The 24222-nt window shown below is 40.6% G+C and overlaps 1 protein-coding gene across 1 annotated transcript in view; it reads right to left on the reverse strand.

Moving 5' to 3' along the window:
- The window catches only part of dscama (Down syndrome cell adhesion molecule a), a 101636-nt gene that overhangs the window by 57756 nt on the left and 19658 nt on the right, over nucleotides 1-24222 (reverse strand). The window contains exons 2-3 of the mRNA XM_015001131.2: nucleotides 14270-14587; nucleotides 13953-14102 (exon numbers count right to left, since the gene is read on the reverse strand). Of these exons, the coding sequence (XP_014856617.2) occupies nucleotides 13953-14102; nucleotides 14270-14587 (468 nt within the window). The remainder of the gene's footprint in view (nucleotides 1-13952; nucleotides 14103-14269; nucleotides 14588-24222) is intronic.

Genomic DNA, 24222 nt, shown 5'->3' on the forward strand with positions numbered 1-24222 from the left:
TGTGAGCAACAACCAGATGTTACTCCTGGCAGAAACAAGAGGGAGTGGCAGGAAGACGACAGTGCAACTTGTTTTCTTTAACCGTTTATCACATGAACACACTTATTTATGTGCGACTTTAATTGTGTTTCTTATTTGATGGAATACAGGCAACGTTTTGTGCACATTTCTAGTGGAAACTTGGCTACATTCACTGACAGAGTTTGAACGGTGCCAAATGTGTGACCGATTCAAGGAGATAGAAACAGTCAGGAGTAAAAATAAACTGCGCAACTTAAACATTTCCAAGTCAGGATTCCAACGTCCAGGAGTGGAGGTGCGTTCCTGTCGATTTTCCAACTTTCCAAAAAAACTCCAATTTATGAATGAAATGTGTCACAGCAAGTTGTTTTCTTTTTGTGTTTGACATCTTACAGCTGTCCCTGTCGAGTCCAAACAACATCATCAAAAGTTACTGTTAAAATTAAATTTTATTAATTAAATAACCAAACAGCAAAAGACTTCCACTACAGTACGGCTTGTATCGGACAACTGATACTCCTTCAAATTTCAGACAGTGGCCCAGTTTTTCACATTTTTTAAATGATGCTACTCTGGAGCTCTCCTCTGAACCCAAGTATGCAACTGCTAATTTGTTTTCTGTTAGGTCTTATGATTTTATATAATTTTCTGCTTTTTTTTTTTTTTACATTTGTGTGAATCTACATGCTTCCATTTTGCGGCTAGTACAGATGAATCCCCCCACTGAGGGACAACAATATATATTTATGTTCTTTAAACAATAAACATAAAAACGAACAGCTGTCAAATTCTAATATTTTTTTAAGTTGTTCTAAAGACATTGACACTGAAACGCATTTATTTTAGACAAAAGAATATCAACAAATTAATTTGTTAAATCAAACAGTCTTGATTGATTTTATCCCATCTTTCAACAATTTCCACAATCTCGCCTCCACACCAGGACATTTCAGGCATTAGAGTGTGACCCCCCCTCAGGCCACCAAACCAGGATTAGATTGTGGAGATGTAATCCTCAAATGGGGGTTGAGGTGGAGGAGAAAGAAGGGGATCAAGGCACCAGAAAGAGCAGGAGGAGGGTCTGCACACGTAGAACGAGACCACAGGGTGAATCCCTTAACTGGAACAGAAAATTCTTGATTTTTGCTCAAAACATAATAATTAAAAGAAGGATAAGAGGAGAATATTTCAGCGCTCTTCATCCTTTTCTTTTTACCCTCTATGACTAAATGGCTGCTGCATTGGTCACCTGACCTGGTTTCCATTTTGGAGCGTTGCACCAGTCTGCAGGTACAGTGTGGCCCGCCAGACCCACCTGGGACCCCCAAAGATGCCCATCAGTGACCTACACATGCAACTTCAAGCCTGACACAGATAGAGAGAGCTGAGCTCCAAAAAAAAAAAAAAAAAAAAAATCAAACTCACATGAAAGAAGGAAGAAACTGGCAAACCAACAGTAAGCTTAATAGCTGCTGAGAGAGAGCAGCTTATCTTCCCAGCACAGCTAAAATGAGTTTCTCAATTAGATGAAAGCCTCTCTCTCCTTTCTCTAATTTTTTTTTCTTTTTTTAAATTTCTCCAGGCAATTTATTTAGTGTGCATGTGTGTGTGTGCATGTGTGTGTAAGGAGTGGTGGTAGGGGGGTGGGGGGGGGGGGTCGGTTAGAGCAAACCGCATTGGCCAAGCGCATGACGAGTCATAGCGTGCTCCAGCCAATCAGGTACAGCTGTCAGCGTCAACTCAGGCCCTCAGCAACAATATGACTATTTACTGTATTCAAGAGGAAAATCTATTTGGGTTCCATCACTGCTCACCCAGCACATCCCAGACAAAGTGAGGAGAAATTAGTCAAATGAATAAAGAAATAAAGATGCAGAGAGAGAATAAATTCATTTTGCTGCAGTTTAAGGCTTCTGCATTTCTCTTCCCACTGAATGAGGAATAATGGAAGTCAAGACAGACCTGAGAAACCTCACATAATAATAATAATAATAATAATAATAATTATTATTATTATTATTATTATTATTATTATTACCGGCTGCAGAAGGAGCAGCAGCTCCTGACATGCTAATTAAACATGTCTCCTTCATTTTTTGTAGGCAGAGGAAGATGCTTTTTTTTTTTTTTTTTTTTTTTGACAAACACTTTTTCCTGCATTGTGGATTAACTCGGATTATGCAAACAACCTTTCATGCGCTCGCTTATCAGTTTTATTTCTTTGTCCTCTGAATCGTCCCCCCCACACACACACACTCCCCTCAGTGTTGTGTTAGCGGAACCAAAGGATTATGCAAGCACTTCCACAAAAATTAGGTTTCCTCAACTTAAACAAAGTAATGTCGTTTGATGGCAGGGCCGAGAAAAAAAAAACGGTCCCAGTTCAAAGAATCGCCTTAAAGTCGCTAGGATCAAATAATTAATTGCATCTGTTTATTTAATAAGCAAAAATGTTACACATTTATTTATTTTTGCTTGCACATAAATTAATGCTTAATTTGTTTTTCTTGCATTTGTAGGAAATAAGTTTCCTTCAAAATGCTTCTTGTTTCTGTCATTTAAATATCAATAAACCTCCATTTAAAAATAAAATAAAATCAACGAGAATTGCGTTTTATGGCTAAACTGAATAAAATTGTAGTCCATTTGACAATTAAACAAATGTAATAAAAATAATAACGAATTAATGTGGCTTAATTCGTACTACTAGTTTAAGGTGAAGAGAACCATAAAATCAGCTAACAATAAATGAATAACATAAATATTTCTAATTCTTCGTAGAAATAATAAGACTTGGAAGATTTTTGTGTGTTTAAATGGTTCGTATCAAACAAGGACAATATAAAAAAAATCAAAGGAGGGAAAAAAACTAATTATTTGGGTACTATTTTGAAATAAATACATAAAAACAGATGTGTTAACTGAAAAATGCTGATCAAAAAAATGTTAACATTTATAATTGCTTTGATTTCTTTTGCAGAAATTAATGTTTTGTTAATTTGGATAAAAATAAGTAGCAGTACCAGCACTGCCAAGCAGAAACCAAATATTGATGCATTCCCATTCAGACATCAAACCTGCCAGTTTTTTTTCTTACTTGTTTATTGTCATGCATGTTTCCATGGGGTGTCTGATTACTGCCCGTCTCTAGATGGGTGGTATGCATCAAGTTACTGTCACATAAAGATATCAGGATGTGTCAACGAAACCAAGGTTTTCCAGAAAGACTTTGCTTAGAAATGAACGACTTTCTTTAAATTCACCTTTCAGTGTTTTATTCATACCAGGTCCCAAAAACTGAATTTCATTTTTCATGATCTGAAGCATAATTGATGCGCCGCTTCCAGCTTCTGCTGCTTAGAGACTTTAAAGTTCCTGATGAGGTTATCCTCTAAATATGCCAAAAAAAACAACAACAACAAAGAAACAAACAAATTACTTTACTGGTAATGTAAACATCCAACTCCAAGTCTAGCGTTTATTTAAAAACTCATTTATTTAATTTTTTTTTTTATTAGTGGATGGCAAAAAGCCAGTAGCAACACAGTGATTGAGTGGCTAACTATCAAAGATTTAATAAAAATTGTGAGGGAAATAATAAATAAATTAAATTCTCCTTAAGGGTTTGAATATTTCAAAAAAGCCTTTTTTTGTCAGTTTTGAAGGTAGCAGTTGCAGAAATAGAAAAAAGTCTGGCGACCAAAGGATGCAGCGACCCTGGTTGGATAAAAATACAAAGTCTCTTTCTGCAGGCCTCTCAGCCACACATGTTCATAATCACCCTTTCTCACCATCTGCTCCACCAGAGTCAAGGTTACATATGACAGCTCGAAAAAAAAAGAGAGAGAGAGGGAGAGAGGGAGAAAAAAAAAAGAGTGCCGCAGGAGTGTAGCCGTACATGACAGGAAACGTGGGCACAGAATGGTGGAAAGTGGGGGAGACGGCGGGGGAGGTTCACAGAAACCAGAACGCACGCCGCATGCACCAAACGCTGGATGGAGACATCACTTCCTCTTCCTCTGAGCGGAAGAAGTGAGAGCACTGCCTATTACTTCTTCTAATTCTGACTTATTTCACCTTCCTACCAGCATCTTTAACTCGTCTTATTTTGAAATATTCCGTCCCTCTCTGTTGGCTCTGCTCTGCAGGCTCCTGCGATGCGTTGCCCTCGCTCCGCAGCATCAGCTGAACATTTGCTCCTTTGAAGGAAATCTATAAACACAATCATCAGACAGTATGTGCTGCATGCAAGGCTGACCAAGGATTTCCATGACCAGAAACCACTAAAATGTCCGTGTCAAACAGAGACGGGAGGGGCGGCGGGCGGGTGGAGGGGAGGTACACTGGTGTGCAAACAGTCACACATCAGAGGAGGTGATGCGTTGATGTCCGGTGACATTTAATTTCTTGCCTGTCCTTTATCGTGAGAATCATCGCCGGGTTTGCTCCACATGAGCCTGCATTAAAGCCCTGCTTGCTTCTTCTCTTTTTTTATCTTCTTCTTCTTGCTCTACGTCTTTCTTTTGTTTACCTCCCTGCCATAAAATGCAGCGCTGACGGGGACAGAGATGGAGAGAGGCTGAGGGACACGGGGAAGGGAGGACGGCTGTGAATAGGCAGAGTGAGTGGCATGCATGGACAGCCCCTCTGTCTCTCAAAGACACTGCAGCAGCTGCATGCGCGCGATAAGAGCAGTCATTCACAGCCAAGTCTGCCACCCCAACCCCCTCCTCCTCCTACACACAAACACACACACGTATACAGCGGCGCACTCTTTCCCTCACACACACATCCAACGCAGACTGAGACGCACATCACTCTCTCAGCAGGTTCCTCCACGGTGCTGGCTACTCCAAGCCGCCTTTGTGATAAATCGATGGGAGTCACAGAAAATTATTTTGTTTTGTTTGGTTAAAAAAAAAAAGAAAAAAGAAAAAGTCTGGTGTCTGAGTAATCACCAGCATGTAGTCAGCAGCTGCACAGGCTTCAGGTTCCCTTCAGTTGCAGCTTCTGTCATATTCCATCTGCTGGAATGGCTCAAATCTGAAATAAAACCGAACTAAACCAAACTAATTACAGCCAAATGCAGTAGCAACATGGGACCTTATGTAACTTCAAATAAAATACATTAATGTACAAATACAAAACACTGTGTTGTTAGTAATAGCATTACTACATTTTTTTCTGTTGGTTTGAACCCTCTTAAAAAGTCTGGTATATGAAGATTTAAGGCAGTTTGCTGGGAAAGATTCAATCATAAAAGCACAATTATGCACCTAAATGTTTGCCAACTACATATTTTTTTTCTAGGACGGTGTCCTAAGTTCACCACAATGTCTACAATAAAAAAAAAAAACTAATAAACTGGTGGCTTTGGTCCAAAATGGCCGACTTTCTGTTGGATTATGGGTAAATGCCCAAAATACCTTTTTGTGCATTTTGAGGAGATTCACTGTGTCCTGAGATATTGTGCATATGCCATGGAAATGAGGATATTTGTATGATCTGTGAAAAAGATAAATATTTACCAGGCCTACAGAAATTTCCCTGACTTTGATAAAAAAAAGATAATTAAAAAAAATAAACTCTTTACATTCCTACCATATTCAGGGCTCAAGCCTTAAAAAATCGCTTCATTCTTCAAGTTCTGCTGTTGTAGTTTTGCTTTAAAAATGAATAAAAACTCTTGGCTTGATGTAAAAAAAGTAAACAAAAAACATCTTAACCTGTCTATATTATCTACTGAGAACTACAGACCCATCAAAACATCAGTAATTTTATGCTGCAAAATTTGCATACTGCATGTTCGCATGTCATTTGTTTCACAACTGTCCAGTCCCTGTGATGGACCGGCAACATGTCCAGGGTGTTTTTCTTTAAATAACTAAAATCAGCAAAATCAGGTGCCTAAATCTAGAGATTTTCCCACTTTCTTTAATTTATCATCGTCATTAACAACTGAATGTAAGTATTTTTTGTTTAACTTCACATCAGCTCACTTGACAAATCTGTTATTTCTTTAAAGCTGCAGTGTGTAACTTTTATTTTTTTTTTTAAATTAAATTTTCTCAACACATTTATTAAAAATGTCACTCTTTCATGTTGGTCTGGTGTCAGACAGATAATCTGTGTAAAATCACTTCCACCCAGTGCTTCTACTGCCTTCTGCAGAAGTTCACCTCTTGGTCAGAAACAACCAATCAGAGCCAGGAGGAGGGTCTTAGCGCTGTCAGTCATGCTCATGAACGCCCTGCTCAATGTGCTTAATGGCGGAGAAATAACTTACTGTTACAGGAAAATAATTTCTCCTGGTTATTGGTGGCCATGCTAACTAGCCTGACCACCGGTAGGCTCCGTTGTGTGGAAGTGGCTGCAGCCACAGGGGAGGGAGTGATTGACAGAGGTAAGACCCGCCTCTTGGCTCTGATTGGTTGTTTCTGACCGAGAGGTGTATTTCTGCAGATGGCACTAGGACAAGATAGAGAAAATTGACTCTTTTTTTTTCAGATTATCCATCTCATATTATTCTGTCTCGCCAAAGTGACAGTTTTAACAGACGTAAATATACATGTTTTTTTTTTGTTTTTTTTTATAAAAGTCAGTAATTTTAACCCTCAAACTCAAGCTAATTTTAGCAGCAATATTTATTTACATACTTTCAACCCTCACATTGTGAGAACATGTCTAAAAACCAGAGGACATCTATGACCCAGGCGATAGTCTGCAGTCCTGAGTCCATACGAGCCACAGAAAGTCTAAGTGCCAATTAATCGGTGGCTCCTTCCACTGTTAGCTCATGTTGCACTTATAGCTAATCTGTGCTCTGGCGTGGAGCCACACATGACCTGGCTCACGTCCAGGCTGAGGAGCGGCGGAGGCAGCAGCCATGAGCCGGTCCAACGCCGCGCTGAGCGGCATGGAGGAGAAGACGTGCCAAACTGCAGCTGCACAAAGGAGACCTCGCTGTTTATCAAAGATTAAACAGTGTTTAGCTTCTTCCCCCCCAAAATCCCCTCCTCCTCCTCCTCCTCCTCCTTCTCCTCCTTCTCCTCCTGCAGCCCAGCATGTGCTTCAAAATATGCATGCGCACACACACCAACACACACCTCTAGCTCACACCCTAATTGTTCGCAGCCCCAAGAGTTTAATAAAGAACAAATTGCGGTTATTGGCGAGCAAACAGCACAGTACGGAGGTGGGAGCGTGATCATTGCAGCAGAGAGAGAAAAAGATAAAGAGAGAGAGGGAGAGAGAGAAGGAGAGAGAGCATCAGCCAATTTAATTAATATCTCTGTCAGTCTCAGGCTACGACTGGAGCAGCAGGCTGCGTGGAGAACAGTAATGTGGAAAGCTCACTGAGGGTCAGCAGGCTGTTACATATGCACTCATGTATTCCACCAGGAGGAAGCCTTTAAAGCACAGCTACCCTGTAACGCAGTTTATCACCCAATCATGGAAACAAATCTCACTTTTCAAACGACCGAACCTACCTGGATTTCCAAACCGTTACTGTAATTCTGACAAGGTTCAGCCCTAATCGGTACAGGTCTTATTTTTAATCTCCTGTCGTTTTCAGGTCCTGATTCTGTGTTTATCATGCTGCCTGCACACCGCCCAGCCCCACCGTATCCAACCGTCATGTTCCCATAATCCTTTGTGGCAGCTGCAGCCAGATTTATGCACACAGGTATTGATTTTCTTCCCAGCTTTTTTTTTCTTCCTCCCCTCTCCTTTCAGTGCTACCCTGTATTTATCTTGCCAAAGCTCCGGCCAATGGGTGTGAGGAGAGACACAACTCGCACGCTCGCCAAACGCAACCCGGATTTATTTTGATTTTTCCAACGTTGGGAGCCGCTCCGCCACACGGTGTGGCCCCACCCTGAGCGGGATGCATGTGTAGGTGCATCCGCCCCTTCGCCATTCTCCGCAGGCCACCTGACCCATTTTTTCCTAGTGGATAACGACGCTCCGGTCAGTCACAGCAGCCGGAACGACAAACGCCGAGGAAAGAACAGCGTACAGCCTGTCACACGTCACATTACCAACCCTGCCTGTCGACAGCGGAAGGCAGAGGAAGGAGAGAACGAAAACGGGAGCAAGAAGGACTTAGTTATCCTTTTTCTTCCTCCCCCTCCATATATATCCTTCCACACTGGGACCAGTAAAGCCATTACACACCCTCTCCAGCCCCTTAGCTCAAGGTTGCGCTCAGCCAAAGGCGACGCTTCCTACATGAATTCTAAGAAAAGGGCAAAACTGACAGCGAGTGAGCTGCAGAGCTTCCCTCAACAAAAGCCGGTCATTATCCCACACTACCTGTGGGCTGAGGATTACCTCCAGTCCTACTTTCTATATATACGTTTACTGCTCTGTAACGGTGGTAGCCATGAAGAACAACGAGCGAATCGCTGGTTGTTGTATTGTTGGTGTTTGGTATAATTGTTTTTTGTTCACTCTCAGATCGGAGCGCAATGCTGCCTTGGGTTCCTAGTTAAATCAAGAACAGACTCGAGAACAGCTAAGAGTTCATAAAGGTTTTCTGTATTTACATTGGTTAGTGACCAAAGCATTTCACAAACACTTGGATAAAGCTACTGGAAATTTCTTCAGTGAGCAAATGGCAAATCTCCTCTACATGTTAGCAGAAGATGGCTAAACATATTTTTTCAGGAATATCTTAAAGAGTGTGAGGCATTTTTACTTCACGTTACCTTCCGTTACTATAAAAATACTGTACACATCAAATATGACTTAAATTACAAAGCGAAATTTCTTTTGACACCTTGAAATTGGGTCTCTGTCTCTTTAAAAACGTCTGCTCTTTCTCTTGAAACTCCGCCTTCAGGAAGTCATCGCAACATCACTCCTCTATTAACCCTTTCACAAAGTTTCTACCAGCGCTGCACTGAGAAGCAGCTCGCATAATGACCTCAGCAGATGCGCAGTTCCACCAGATGTTTGCCAATTGCTGCTTGCTAGTCTGAAGGAGCCGAGTGGAGGATTTGCCGGGGACGGCTGCTCTGTGAGGTGGAAGCTGGACGCTCGGAAACTGCACCTCCGAGGAGGAGCTTCGCCTCGAAGGTGACACTAGGTCCACCCGGGTGTTTTGCACAACTGAATGGTTGCCATGGGAGACGGCAGGATTTCTCAAACATGCATGAGAAACACGATAGCACTCCAGCTTTGTTTTTGATGAAGGAATAGCATCATAAGATGAAGTAAAGTTCAAAAAAGTCTTTAAATTTTGATAGTTCATTTACAAATGGAGAAAAAGTTTCCATCGCACATGCACACATTAAAACGGTGCAACTGCATGTTTTAGAAACTGGGGTGCGATCCAGTCACCACATCAGTCTTCAATAGTGAAATCTTTCTTAAAATATGTATCGGACCAATCTACTAACCAATCAGGAATTCTACGGTCCTGTGGACTTTCTAGGCAAACGGTGGAACAGTTGTTAACCCTGTTGCTTTGTATCAAGAAGCTCCTGGGTTTTATCTAAACAGCGTCCATCAGCGAGGAGTTGGCTTGTTCTGTTTGTGCATGCATAGGTTTTCTCTGGCTACTCTGGATTCCACAAAGCATGCTTTGTTAGGTTAATTGGCTATGCTACATTGCCCTTTTGGTTTTTGTTTCTCAAGTATGTCTCCATGTTGCCCTGAGACGGTCTGGCAACCTGTCCAGGGTGCACCACACCTGGAGAGAAGTACCAGATGCTTTGGAGCTTCGGGGCATTGGTGAAGGACTGGGGGTCGAAGAAAACATACCGTATCTTAATCGTCAACAAACAATTTGGCTCCAGAATGAATTATTATCAGATATCAAATAAGCCTCCATAATTTTATTTGACAATTTTATATAATTGGATTTTAGAGCTATGTTTATGTAACAATACATTGGCTTGAAAAAGCTGGAGAAGCAGAGCAATAAATTCAGACACGAACGATGAAACCAAAGGAAGTGGAGGGAGAGATGAGCAAGGCAAAGAGAATCTGTGTGATGGCCAATGGCCTTTGTGTTTTGGTCGTGTGCTGAATGAAAAAAAGCCCCCTTGTGTGTGTGTGTGTGTGTGTGTGTGTGTGTGTGTGTGTGTGTGTGTGTGTGTGTGTGTGTGTGTGTGTGTGTGTGTGTGTGTGTCCGCAGTATACTGCTGGGGGGGCTGGCCCCCTCTCGCCCCGACGGGTGCTGAATGCAGAGCAGACAGCATCAGGCTGGGGCAAATGACTACAAGGCCTCCTCAGTGACTGCAGCAAAGGCTGCACCTGGGGGAATGGCCCTGCTCAGCAGCACAGCCGCAGCCACACACATCACCCCAATACATCCAGAGAGCCAACCCTGCAGACAAGGCACACAGCTCTACCAGGTACAATCTGCATTTAGATGGGCTGCTTTTTGTTTTCTCCAACTTCTAAGAAATACATTGGACAAATGATTAAAATGAAGTATTTGCTGCCCTTTCATTCTAACCTACATATGCACACAAATTTCTTGTGCTTTTCCGCCATTCTGCCAGCACCAGCCATTTTCTACAAGGAGATGAATTTTAAAAAAGCCACATTCACATAACAGGAACAGCTTCATCAGAATGGTGCACAATAAAGGTGTTGAAGCGGTAGGTAACTGATTTAGTCCCACAAAAACATGTAAAACCTACAATAAAGACCAAAATTATTAATACACATGGTAGATTTAGATTTAAATTCAGTTTTTACCCTAGTGTATTATAAGCCTGGCGGACCACCAGGCATTACTTGTGTCCCCACCAGGCTAAGCATCGTTTTATTTATTTATATATATATATATGTATATACTGTATATATATATATATGCACCTGTCTTTAGCAAGCATCCCCAATAAAGCTAATAAAGCAATTTAAAAGGAGCATCCTATTTGGAAAAAAAAACTATATTTGTTATTTACATTTTATTAATGACATATAAAAAATAATCTATATCAGTCTCAATCAAGTCTGCATAAGCATTATAGTCATCAAACTTAATTACATTTTTTTTGTGTGCATACTTTCCATGTTTTCACAATTTACCTGGCGATGAGCTGAGAGATTTTGAGGCTGGAGGCTTCACTGCCATCACCTTCATCTTTAGCTTCTTCCACATATTTTCCATCAGATTCAAATTAGGAATCTGACTAGGAAACTCCAAAATATTCACTGAAATCAGAAGAAATGTGTAAAGATTTCCTCCAACCAAAATCTGTCAGTGGTATCAATATATTTTACTGGAGGAAACTATTCAGACTGGATTTTATCCTTAAACAGAAACCATAAACAGACAAACAAAAGAATGTCATTTCTGTACAAAGTTACATTTTCTAGAATATATTAATATTTCTCTAAGGGGACCAGAGCTGTTTGGTTGGTTTTGAACGGATCAGAGTTTGTTTCCTTGGACAGTCAACTATGCTTGAGTAAGTATAAGAACGCAAATAAGCTCTTTGGCATTCAGTGTGAATGTCCTACCTGTGTGAAATGTAAAGAATAAAAATCCCTCCAAAATGTCTTCACACCTTTCCTTTATCTAATCAACAGGCAACTCTGCTCTCTTGATCTAATCTGGTAAATGTTTCCAGTGATTCCCTTTGTGATAAATCAAACTCATCTTTTCCAAGAAGAGACTCTTCTGACGGTTCTTTTGTATTGGAAAAAAAAAGCAGGGAAAAACAAGTGAGCAATGCCAGTTACTTTGCCAGCATGCGATGACCCTAAAGCGCTTTTCATCATAAATTGAAAATCTTTTCAAATGCACAAAAGGATCCTTGCATAAGTCTTCTGTTAGTCTGCCCTGCAACAGCTCGAAAACGTCCAGTCCAGTGAGGCCGGCAGCAGGAATGTCGAACCTCTGTCTAAGCTCCATCTCTTAAAGTGAAGAGTCCCGGTCAATTATTCATGCTGGAGACAGAAAAGCTTTATTTCTTAAAGCTTTTTTGTCTTTGTCAAAGTGTTGATACGATTTTAAATAATTGAATTGTGAAATGCCCTGGGTTGGTCTTGAGGTTGAGGGGTTGAGCCGTCTTATGTGGAGCTGTCACACACACACACACACACACACACACACACACACCCCCACACACACACACACACACACACACACACACACACACACACACACACACACACACACACACACACAGACAGTGCACTTAAAAACTGTGTAGCAGAGAATGAGGTAAATGGACGATGCGATGCAGGGTGCGTGCATTGAGACGTGAATAAAGACCACTTGCTCATAGATTCATAGGCTTCTGTCATCCATTATTTAGCATGCAGGAGAGCAGTGGATTGGTGGCTGGATGATTTTTTTGACAGCATTTACATGGCTGATGGCTCCAGATGGGAGGATTTTTTTTTTTACTGGCAGAGATGAGCACCTTGTTAAAATTTGCAACTTTCACTATAAAAGTAATGAGGAAAAGATGTTTCAAATTCTCAGTCAAAGATTCACATTTTTAGTTTCCACAAGCTTGCCACAACGCTGCCAGCCGCAATTGTACTTCTGCTGCAGAACTAATGGATATAAAGGTTTGCTAAGGGTTAAAAAAATGGATGTTTTTCACTGTACTGCCCCACGTTTTTACAACCTTTTACTTAGACGCCAGATAAGGTGCCTGAGTTGTTTCCAGCTGAATGCAGCACAGGTGGGGTAGGAGTGTTCCCTCTCTACCTGCTTTTTGCTGATGAGCTGACAGGAAGAAAAATATGGAAGACAAACTGAGATTTTTTAGGAATCTTTCTGGTCAAAATAAAACAGAAATACTTGTGCAGGAAAAAAGAATGTAAGATTAAAGCTAGCAAATGAAAAGTTATGTTTGTTGATCGATGGCTCATGACTGGGGCTTAATCAGAATATAGCAGCTTGTTGTACTTCCTGCTTTACCCCCATCACACTTTGGTACATCAGCCTGTCATTGCAATGGTGCTGGAAGAATATAAAACCCTACAAATGCCTTTACCTCTCTATCATACACAGGTTGTTTATGAAATTAGTCAGGATCCCTGTGGTGTTTTGGACAAATGAAAACAATTCAACTACATGAGTATCTCAGCTCTCAGAAGTCCTGTAAACTCCACTCTATCAATAAAGTTGTGACCCAAATCTATGAAAAGCACAACACCGAAACGGCCAGTATGCTTTTCAATACTTGTGTAAAAACTGTTCCAGAGTAAAACTTGTCTAATTGTGAGTAAATCATACCAGCTCACGCGACTTTGCACCGCCAAACCATTGGCAGCGAGACAACAAACAGTTCAGGGACATCACAGAACATGCTAGCACAAAAATCAATTTAGAGATTGATATAGATTTCAACATGGCCGATATTTCCTTAGTGGACAAATGTGAAACGTCAACAAAACAAAAAAAAAGAAAAAGGGAAAAGCAATGGCTAGCCAGCACTTGCCCTCCATCCAAAAGCAAAATGACATTAGCACTCGTCTATTGAGTTTGCTAAATGCCCCACATAAAGTGAATTTTCCCCCCAGGGCTGGGAAACAATCACGCAGAAGAGCGTTCCATTTAAGTGATTTGAATGATCGGCGCGCCGCAATGCATCCTATCAGCCGGAGAAATGGGTCAATACACTGAGACTAAGTGACACGGCTGGCAGCCAGCACTCTCGTGGAAGACGGGGCAAAAGGAGGGCGAGCAGGACCCTGCCTGCCGTCATCGGGTCAGACAGATGTAGAGAAACAGCCCTCTCTGCAGTGGCACTCATGGAAGCACTGTTGTTTCAAGAGAATTAAAAAAAAAACAACCAAAAGCCAAATAGGAATATCAGCACGCCCGAGAGGTCCAAGCAAGACAAACCTCACCAAGGATTCCCATCTGCATGTATACCACTATCTGAGCGTGTCACAGGCTAGCAAACATCCTCGCCTTGGTTGTTATAGAAGAAAGAGGTGTAATGCCTTACTTTCAGCATTGATTGACATTGTGTCTTTCTCCCAGGACACAACAGTGATGTAGGCCTCCACTGAGGCAGGGATAATGCACTTGAAGACCGCCACATTGCCTCTCATGGCTTTCTGGTCCTCCACCCGGACAGTGTACGGCTCTCGTAGGACTACAGGTAGAGGGACAGAGAGGTGTGCAGTGTTTACGCTAGAAAACAACGCAGGCAGAGTTCAGACAAACAACCTCTCTTCAGTGCAACGTTCATTTCCAGGGTTACAGCAAATCAATCGGTGGCAGAGACATTCAAAGAGGAAGGGGGAAAAACAAAAAACTGACCGGCCTTGATGTGGACATCTTGGCTCCTGATTCTCCCTGAGGGGTTCTCCGCTGTGCAATAGTAAGTGTTGTCGTGGATGAGTTTGCTGAAGCTGGAAGGGGGGATGTGGAAGATCTGAAGGGTGCCATTGGGGTGCACATGGCGGATCCCTGGCACATCATAGATCTCCTCGCCGGTGGCCAGGTACCAGCGCAGTGAGACAGGGGGCACGCCTGCAGCGGGACAGGGCACCGATGTCCCTGTGGTGCTGGCAAACACTACCTCTTGCACAGATGCATTGACAAAATATAAGCTGGAACGTAGATCTTCACAGAAAACTGCAAAGAAAGAGAGAGAGAGAGAGGGAACATAAGATTACAAAATTGTAATAAACCGTAATTATAATCCTGCTTTTTGAACCTAAAAAGTGTTAGTTTATTGTTTTTATAGTGCTAACCTGTAGCCTCCTAGCATGCTGACTACTTCAGGTGTAGTAGTCAACATGCTACTTACAGTAGCATGTTGTAAGGACAAAAGTAGTGGATTTAGACTGCAACCATCTTATTTTGTCTGAAAAAGGGTCCTTGTTGTATAAAAAACATTCCAGCTAAAATGAGTGAACTCATTTTGACCACAAAGCAAAATGTATCCACAACCAGATGCTTTGATGTAAAAATGAAAATGTTCTTCAAATAGAGACGTTAACAATATTTTTCAAGCTCTAACTTCATCAGCTAGAGCTACTGTAAATCTCCACATTATTCACGAGGGAATCTGATGAGTCCAAAAGCTTCAACAGATCTCTAATATTACTAGTATATAATATTACTGTCATCAATCACTGAGGACAGAAAACACACTTTAATACAGTTCTTTACATACAACATGCAGCCAAAACTCTAATTTTCACAGCAGTCAATGTGATGCGATACACTTCTGAATACATTAGTCAACCCACATTGCCAGTGTGAAGCCAGGACCTTCACCATAACTGTCAGCAATTATTGACAGATCCACAGTTACATATACTCCTACTACACTTTTAGCAAAAGAGAAACAACAGCCTAAAACAAAGCTGGAAGCATTTTCATTTAAAATAAATGACAGACAACCAAATATCTGTCAAACATTTGTGGAAGAGTTCAAAGCACCATGTTTACTTGATAAGGGGAACTATGTATTTAAAAATGTCAAAGTACTTCCATCCATCACTGGATAATTGTTACATGATCCATAAACATTTTTAAACAAATCCATGAAGAAATGCAGTTGCTTTGTATAATAATGACCAACAGCCAAACCCTTACCAGCCTAACTCTTAGTAGCACCTGAACTTAGGATTTCTAGTCTTTTTTCCTCTGTTCCCTTCCTGTACAATTCCGCTTAAAAAAAAAAAATCTCATTTACAGCTCAGTCTGGACTTTCTCCCCTTCACTTGGATTCCCTCCAGTAGATTTTTCTACCTGGCTAGTCAGTGACTAGAAGGAGAAATGGTGAAAAATGGCGCCGATTTTCTGCGCTGTTAAGAATTGTAGCCTGCCTGTAGTTTCAGAAGTGAACGAAGCCGTTAAGCCCGCGTTGGACACGTTTCCAAATACTGAATTGTCATTAACATTTGCTTCATTCGGATGAGCACTTCTCTCTTCGCACTGGAGGACAGCAGTTTACAATGCAGGCAATTTCCAAATTTCCAGTAAGCTTCATACCAGCGGCAAACGTTAGCAATTGGGTGAAATTTAAAACCGTAACACAATCCATGCCTGTTAGAACCAATCGTTTCTCAACAGCTGCGAGCTCAGACACTCTTGATTAAGCAAATAAGGGCTGGTTTTCACCAGGTTATCCTTACCCCTGACTATGCATGCATCAAGAAGATATCAAGGTTTTAAAAAGTTTATACCTTTTTAATGACATGCTTTAATAACAGACTCAACAGAAACATTGCTCATTCATCTGATACATTAAATTTGAATACGTACTCGTACATAAATCTATTCAATAGATGCGCAGCGGACTCAGACGGTAGTATACACTGACTTCACCTACACTTACTACGCACATCAACATGGACCAAGCAACCCTTGGTTAAAGGGTAGCGACATACACAAAGTAAATAAAGAAAACCATGGGTCATCAGGAGCAGAGGAAGAAAAACAGATATGACACAGGGAGTGTCGCTGGTTTTTCATCTCTGCGCCCAAAAACAATGCATGAATTTGCGGGTAAGAAATTCCTCCCTTTATTTTCTTAGCTTTTTTCTTCTACTCTTCGTCTTTTCTTTAAACAGTTTACAAATCAGCATATAATCCACAGCGATCATTGTTTGTTTTTAGTCTGGCCTGGCGGGGTTGCAGCGGCACTATTCCCATTTTGTGCAACTTTTTTTAGTGAACCACACATGTTTAGTTTAGTAGCCTTCGCAACAAACTAAAAGGTCTCAAAGTGGAATAGTAAGCTGAAGTCAACCCACCAAGATCAAGCCACTGATTCACCTTGGAACAACAATTGCCCGTAACCAATATGAATTATACAGGGTAATGCAGGATTGTCCAGTTAATCAATTGAGAACAAAATTTTGTTTAAATACTCCCAGTTTATGGACATTTTGTATCTCAACAGGTCTTTTAAGTTGGTAATTAAACAAGTGTTACTAAACTTTTTACTACAGTGCAACTAATAAATACTGCAAAACCTCTGTCAAAAACAGAAAAGAAAGTGGTTGAAAAGATCGATCCTAAAATTCTGGATAATTGCATGTTTAGAGCCAAAGCTGAAGATCATGTGATTATTGGTGAATTATTTTGATGCCATCTGCTGAGCAGCTACAAACAACATAAAATCAGTTAATATTCAAAGGCTGCCTCTACGTTGCGTGCTCTGTGATAGGAGCAGCCTTGTAAAGCTGTTGCATAAACCACCAGTGTCAGTAACCTACTGTAAATATTTCAGGCGCCGCTGCCGTACACCGCAGCCTCCACTCTGTGCTAATGTGGGATCCCTCCTCCTGTCGCCAGCCCACTTGCTTGGCTGCGCGACAGCTGCCAATCCCCCCTCCCTGGAGACCAAACATTTTAGCGCTTCATAAATTCCTAATGAGCGTTCTCGAGTCACCAGCCACTTCCACCCACTGGTCGTTCAACATGCTACAGCAAACAAACAACGTGGCAAACACATGTTTCTGCACATTTAGAGCTAGACTCACTTCACACATGCAGTACTCCGAGGGCCGGGCCCAGAGGTGTTGAGAGAGGAAGGCCTGTCGACAGATACAAGGCTGGCTGCCGTTTCTGATCCAAAAGGTGTCAGAAGACGGCGAAGGAGACGAAAAGGAAATCGCGGTACAAACTTGGATATGGTCAGTCGTAATAGGCATGAATAGCACATTTAACTTGGACTTTTTAATGATTTATTTGATCCGTTCTTTTCCCAGGGTGGTGACTGCACAATATAAAACTTGAGTGACTTACAAAAATTTGAGCTTTTGAAGTAATTGTGAATTTTCTCTAAAGCATACAGGTTCAGAATTATACATAGAGGCTCACAAACATTCATATATTTCACTAATACTTGATTAAATACTCCAAGCAACCCAACCGCGTACTTTTTGAAGTATTTTGCTAGTTTGGGTCCTCATTCTGAATTGATTTATTTCAGTATTAATATTTATACAATAAATAATCAGAACAATCCCTAATACTGTATGATATATTGGTGGGCGGTTTGGCTAGCAGCAGCTTATTTAGATTTAAAGTGACACGAGGCCCTAAAGCAGCTCCAAATATGCAGGACTGACTAGACTAAAATATAACTATTTAAGAAGGATTTTGCTCAAAAAAAGTAATGAACATGCTTTATGTAGCCCATATAGGCCCATCCAAACCTGATCAAGGAAGCATAACAGGCCACCTTTAATCTGAGGTTGACAGTTTTGGACCTTGTGAAAGGGTGACACAGCTGAATAACATCTGCATTTGTTTCAATTGACGGTCAATCAAAAGGTATTCTACAAGAAAAGAAAAGAAGTTGTAATTTTAGGATAAATATAAAGTTCCCCTTCACTTCACTGAGCTCTTTAGACCTTCCTGTTGTTCTACACGTTGGTCAGTCGAATGAGTGGTGGCAATGAAATCCTTTTTGGAGAACCAAGATAAGCTGCAGGCCACAGACATTTGAAAGTATTGATGACAATAAGGCCTGATAATGTTAAAGACCATGTTTAACCTGCAGCACTACAATATTTAGGGAAATGTAAGCATATATTTGAGGTTGTACATGCTATTTTGACATTGTGTGTAATAGAGAACATCCAGAGAGTTCAAGCTTGTGCACTAGGTTTTTGTTGCAGTTGTATTTTGCAAAAATCATCCCTACTTGGAAAAAAGTATGTCATATAATACAAAATGCCCCACATGCTTTCAGGCACTGTTCAGATGAAGAACTATTTGCTGTGGGTGTTCGCAGAGACGGACTGCGCTGACAAACACTGTACCACACTCTTGCATAAACAGGGTTTAGGCACAAGAAAGGTCCAGCGTTTGAGGCAAAATCAGAGAAGCGAGCTTAATAAACATCGCGCTCGCCCTGCAGTGATACACGGGGGCCCTCTCGGTGGTTAATTTACGGCCTTGTAATCACACAGAGTAACAGCTTGTCATGGGTTTTCTCAAGTAGGAAAATCTGCCATCAAGATGATCATAAAATCACAGCATCTGTTATGAATAGCGGGAAGCTTGAGGCATTTATGTGTATGACTGTTTCAGTATTGGCTCTCACCATCTGTCCACATTTCTGGTAATGATCTCCTAAATACCGCTGAGTCCTCTTGGCCCCACGAAAGCAAACGGAACCGCCTGTTACTGGGACAGTGCGCGATTATGTGCGACTCCAGGTAATACCACAGACTCCATAAGTGGTTTTATGGACTAAATAACTTAAAGGTAATGTAAGAAAACATTATAATGTCACAATTATAAACTAGTTTAAACAGTTAAAAATTTAAACCAATCAGCATTTTTATACAAGAAAAAGCTGAAAATTCCTTAGGTTTCAGATCTGGATCACAAGTTAAGAATAATAACACAAACCACAGGAAATAACAACCCAATTTAGATGCTGTCTGGATCTGTTTAGAGTGCGTTATCTCTTCACATTGGAATAATATATTCACATTCATCCACCTTCCCAGTATAGTAGCATTTGGCTGTAATCATCCATCAGAGAAATTGTATTCTAAATGAGAACAAGCGGCCATCAGGCGGGCTATGGTCCCAGCATGTTTAAAGAGTGACTGAGTGATGAGGAGAGGAGAGCCTGCCTCATAACTGCTTTTGTCTCAATAAAATGATTTGCACCAACTCATAAAAAATGGAGACCACCTCCGCCGCCACCATCAGCTTTTTACAGCTGGCTGATCCGTAAAGACGGTGGCAACTGATGGGGAGGCGAACCCCACCCAGATCCCAACGGTTCACCCTGGATTCATCGGCGGTGCATTCATGTTTCAGCGTGGGGTGGGGGGTGGGGGGTTTACGAAAAATAGTAAGTGTGGGGGGGGTTGAGGGGTTGAGGGCAAGGTGGGAAAAGGAAAGCTCTCAAAATGGAGGTAGGTCAAATTTAACAGTGAAGGAGAAACAAAGGAAAGACCATAAAGAAAAGAAGATGACGACTTGGAATGTCCTGTGCTGATAAAGCTGCTATTTCTTATTTTTCCATGGGTATGTGTATATAAAGAAACACGTTTCATGGGTCTAAATATGAAGGAAAATGCATATTTTAATAAACATTAAAGCTGCAGTATGTAACTTTTACAAAAATATGTATTTTCCACACTTTTGTTGTGGCAGGATGGCACGAGACAAGTTGAGTTCAAGTTGAAAAAAAAAAATAACAGCTTAAACTTGATTTTATTTTTATAAAAAATTTACTCTCCACCTTCTCCCTCATCCCTTTAAAAAATAAAAATAAACAAAACAAGACAAAAAAACAAACAAAATTTGAATTCTAAATATAAATTCGATCCTTTTTGTTCAAAGTCACATGCCGTTTTTGATACTTCTAAACGAATGTGCAGGCCTGGCCGGGTGTCTGTAAACAAAACTGGCCCACAAAATATATTAATCGTTAGAGTGGAAATGATCAAGCTCATTTTAATTGGTCATGCGATTAACGGATTAATTGCAATAATGATAGATGTCCACCAATTAAACCACAGAAAGATGAGGATGTGGATCAACTGAGCTGATTTTCACAAAAAATGCTGAAGAGTGAAGATGGAACATTTTGGTGTTTGCAACATTTTGGCCCGAGAGCAGTAATATCTCCCTTAGGAAGCTGATGTTGTATCATCGTTTACTTCAGGCAACGTTCGCAAAATCCAAGGCAGGGAGATATAACTATGTTTAAATTTAATTTAATTTTGTTTCTGCAGATGTCCGTTTTAGAGAACGACAAAAATAAAAATTCGATCTGACCTGTATTCATCGTCGACTGGATCGCTCATGAAATGGAGCAAGCAGATCAAAAGTGAGTAGAAACGAAAAGCTGCTCTTTGTTTCTTCAGATATCTTACCGCAGACTTTTTAAACTGCATTTCTGACTCCATTAATGTGGTTTGTGTTTACAGTTAGGCTAAGTGTTCAAATCTCAGCAAAGTACATTGGTGCAATGCAGGACAGAACAAATATCACAACATTTCAGGCATAAACACTTTTCCTGAGCCAGCAATGCTTCGAAGTGGAAAAAAAAAAAAACACTGGGTCAGTTGGTGACCTGATCCGATTAGTGTGGTTTGCGAAAACTGACATAAATTAATATTAATTAAAGCATATATTTTGGCAAATAATATAACCTTAATATCTGCCACCAAGATATTAAGATTTTATACATGAGTGCAAAAATGTCAACAAAGCCTGGAGTTGAAGAAGGGAAGAAACATGAAAAAGACACCTGCAGGCAGACACTTTTCATTGTTAAATAACAAGGATTGTTTGTTTGAAGGCAAACCTAACAGTGTGTGACTTTTCCCCGAGAATTATCTAATAAAGCAGAAATTACATAAACCCAATTTGTATTTTTATGACATATTATTCGAATGTGCAGCTGTGAATCCCAGACTATTTTAATAACGCTCGCTCGCGAGCAAGAGAGACAACATGTGGGCGGCTGTTGGCTGTCATCGAGTGTGTTTGTGTGCACGGCTGTTAAATGATAATCTCGTTAATGGCTGGCATGAAAAGTAAGATGCCGCGCACAAACAGATGTGCCGCTCGCAGATGCGCTCAGTAAAAGTGGCGGAGCGCATTTCTGAAGATGCGTTGATGATTCCGGAGACACGGGCGTGAGATCAAAAGCGGGGGCTGGCAACGAAATCTGGAGAGATGTGATGAAATTTTCATGTGGATTCTGTCGATAGTCGGTCGGCTCTCAGGCTGATAGAGAAATATCTGAAGGCTGTCTCTGAAGAATATTTCTTTGCATTTATTAAATAGATGAAAAACAGTTTCGTACAGTAAGGTTTCCTCTTTCTTTTTTCATAAAGCTTCTCTTCTTTTGTCAACATTGACACATTAAAGGGGCAGTGTTATGTAAAATCCAACTTATTGAGCTTTACTCAATATTATGTTATTCTCTCATCAAAAACATACCCGGAGTGTTGCTTTGACTCTTTCATACATGTTTAAGAAATTATTTACTCTCCCGTGGCAACCATTCGGCTGAGCACCCTTCCCTCATAACTCCCCCACTCGGTTCCTTCAGACTAGCCAGCAGCAATTAGCAAACTGTGCATCTGCAGAGCTCATTATAAGAGCTACTTCTCAGTGAAATGCTGGTGAAAATGTTGTTAAAAGGTTAATAGAGGAGTGTTGTTGCGATGACTTCCTGGGGGCGGAGTTTCAGACAGAGTAGGAGCTTTTAAAGAGACAAAGGCCCAATTTCAAGGCGTTAAATTACTAAGTTAAATTTATTTTAAGTCATATGTGATAGAACAATTGAAGTTAATGTAGTTACTTAATTGTGCTATAAAATACATAACACTGACACTGAAAATGCAGTCATTGATTGCTTAATGAAAACACCACAATAAAATCACTTCTGACTAACATTAGGCTGTCCTAATGTTAGATTTAGCTTTGCTGAAAAACACACCAAAAAGAAGAAGTCATTTGTTCAATTATAAATCTCGCACATGCATAAATGATGAACTCTCCTTTTGCGTTGTCTGCCCTGGTAAGTCTCAGAGGAGGGGGCAGCAGCAGGGAGATGGGGTCCTGTTGGGCCAGTGAAGTAGGTCTCCTCCACTAGCTGTGTGGAATAATGCTTAGCACAGTTCCACATGTCAGCACCTATTGGTGGCAGGCCCTGCTGAAATCGTCTAATCGTGGATTGCAGGTGACTCCTCGTGTAGTCATCCCCTTTGTGGAGCCGCTGCTACACCATTTAGAGCTCAAGGGCACCAGACGTGTTTCAGTCAACGAGAGTGTATGCAGGCGTGTCAGATGGAAGTGCATGTGCGAGGGGGTGGGCGTTAATGTCTGGAAGCCGATAAACATAGATACTGACTTGGGCTTGGTGTGCAGGCAAGACATCAGGTCAGATTTGGTAGAGAGTCATCTTGTTGGGTTTAGCCTGCTATCGTAAGATTCATCTTGAAGTGTCTGAATGAGGAAATGGTTTAACAATGAAACATTCTTAGAAATAAGGTTACACCAGTTTGTTCTGGTGTAAGAAGCAAGAAGTGTCTTGCTTCTTTTTGAACAAGACACTTCTTTGCTCAAAAAGAAGCTAAAAAAGACACTTCTTCTTGTTTTAGTTTAATGTAAAGCAACCACGTGAAACAAGGCAAAACATCATAACAAACAAATGGGAAAAAAAGAAACAGAAAAACAAAAACTGCTGCACTCCCAGAAAATAGTAGCAAAAATCTACAATCAACAAAACAAAACAAATGCAAACAAAAAATGTTGCAATCACAGGAAATGAGAGCAGAAATACACACACACACACATATATATATATATATATATATATATATATATATATATAAACATAGATATATATATATATATATAGCAAGACTATTTTGGTGGAGTATTAAACACCATAGCAGTATGATACAAACAACAGTATGTATTACACCAAACACTGTGTCCACTAAACGGAAGTCATTCAGGCCACTAGGGGGAGTAATATGACCTACTCCATGGAGTAGGTCATATTACCTAGGTGAATATGTCGTAGCTTTATAATATTGTAAAAGACTATAGAGCTTTTACATGTGTTGTGTTATGAATTATAACACAACTTTTCCTATTTCCTTTTTTCTGAACATCCTATTAAATCGTAACATTCCATCTTTACTGAGGGTTTGGTCCCATACGATTTGGGGTCGACTCCAGCTAGGACTCTGAAGCACTTCCGTTTGTGGAGTGAGTTTGCAACAATTCATATCTGCTGTTGTTTTTACTATTTGCTGCATTTTCCCTTCCGCTTGCATTTCCTGCAGTCGCAGCATTTTTTGTTTGAATTTGTTTTGCTGCTTTTAGGATTTAGCTTCCATTTTTTGCGCTTGCAATTATTATTATTATTTTTTATTTTGCAGTATTTTTCTGTTTCATTTGAATTTTTGTTCGCATCATTCATGTGTTCACAGTGCGTTTCGCTGTTTGCTGCTTGTTGGCATCACTGTATGAAGCACTCTTCATGACGACATTCCAGACTTTTCAAAACTAAAATTTACAGTTTCGATTTATATAACAAACCTTTATTTATGTATGTATGTATGTATGGATGGATGGATGGAGATAACACTAATATTCCAATCTTTTCCTTAAGGCATTGGAACCCTGCAGTATACAACCCATTATCCTCCACTCTCACAGTGTCAATCAGTGGTTGCTTTCAAAATTACCTCACCAATTTATTTAAGTAAGCGTCTGATCAATACACATGCCACTTAAAGGCAACATAAAAGGTC

The sequence above is a fragment of the Poecilia mexicana genome, unplaced genomic scaffold (genome assembly GCF_051168715.1).
Source record: "Poecilia mexicana isolate PSO_F unplaced genomic scaffold, ASM5116871v1 scaffold_14, whole genome shotgun sequence".
NCBI classification, from domain to species: Eukaryota; Metazoa; Chordata; class Actinopteri; order Cyprinodontiformes; family Poeciliidae; genus Poecilia; species Poecilia mexicana.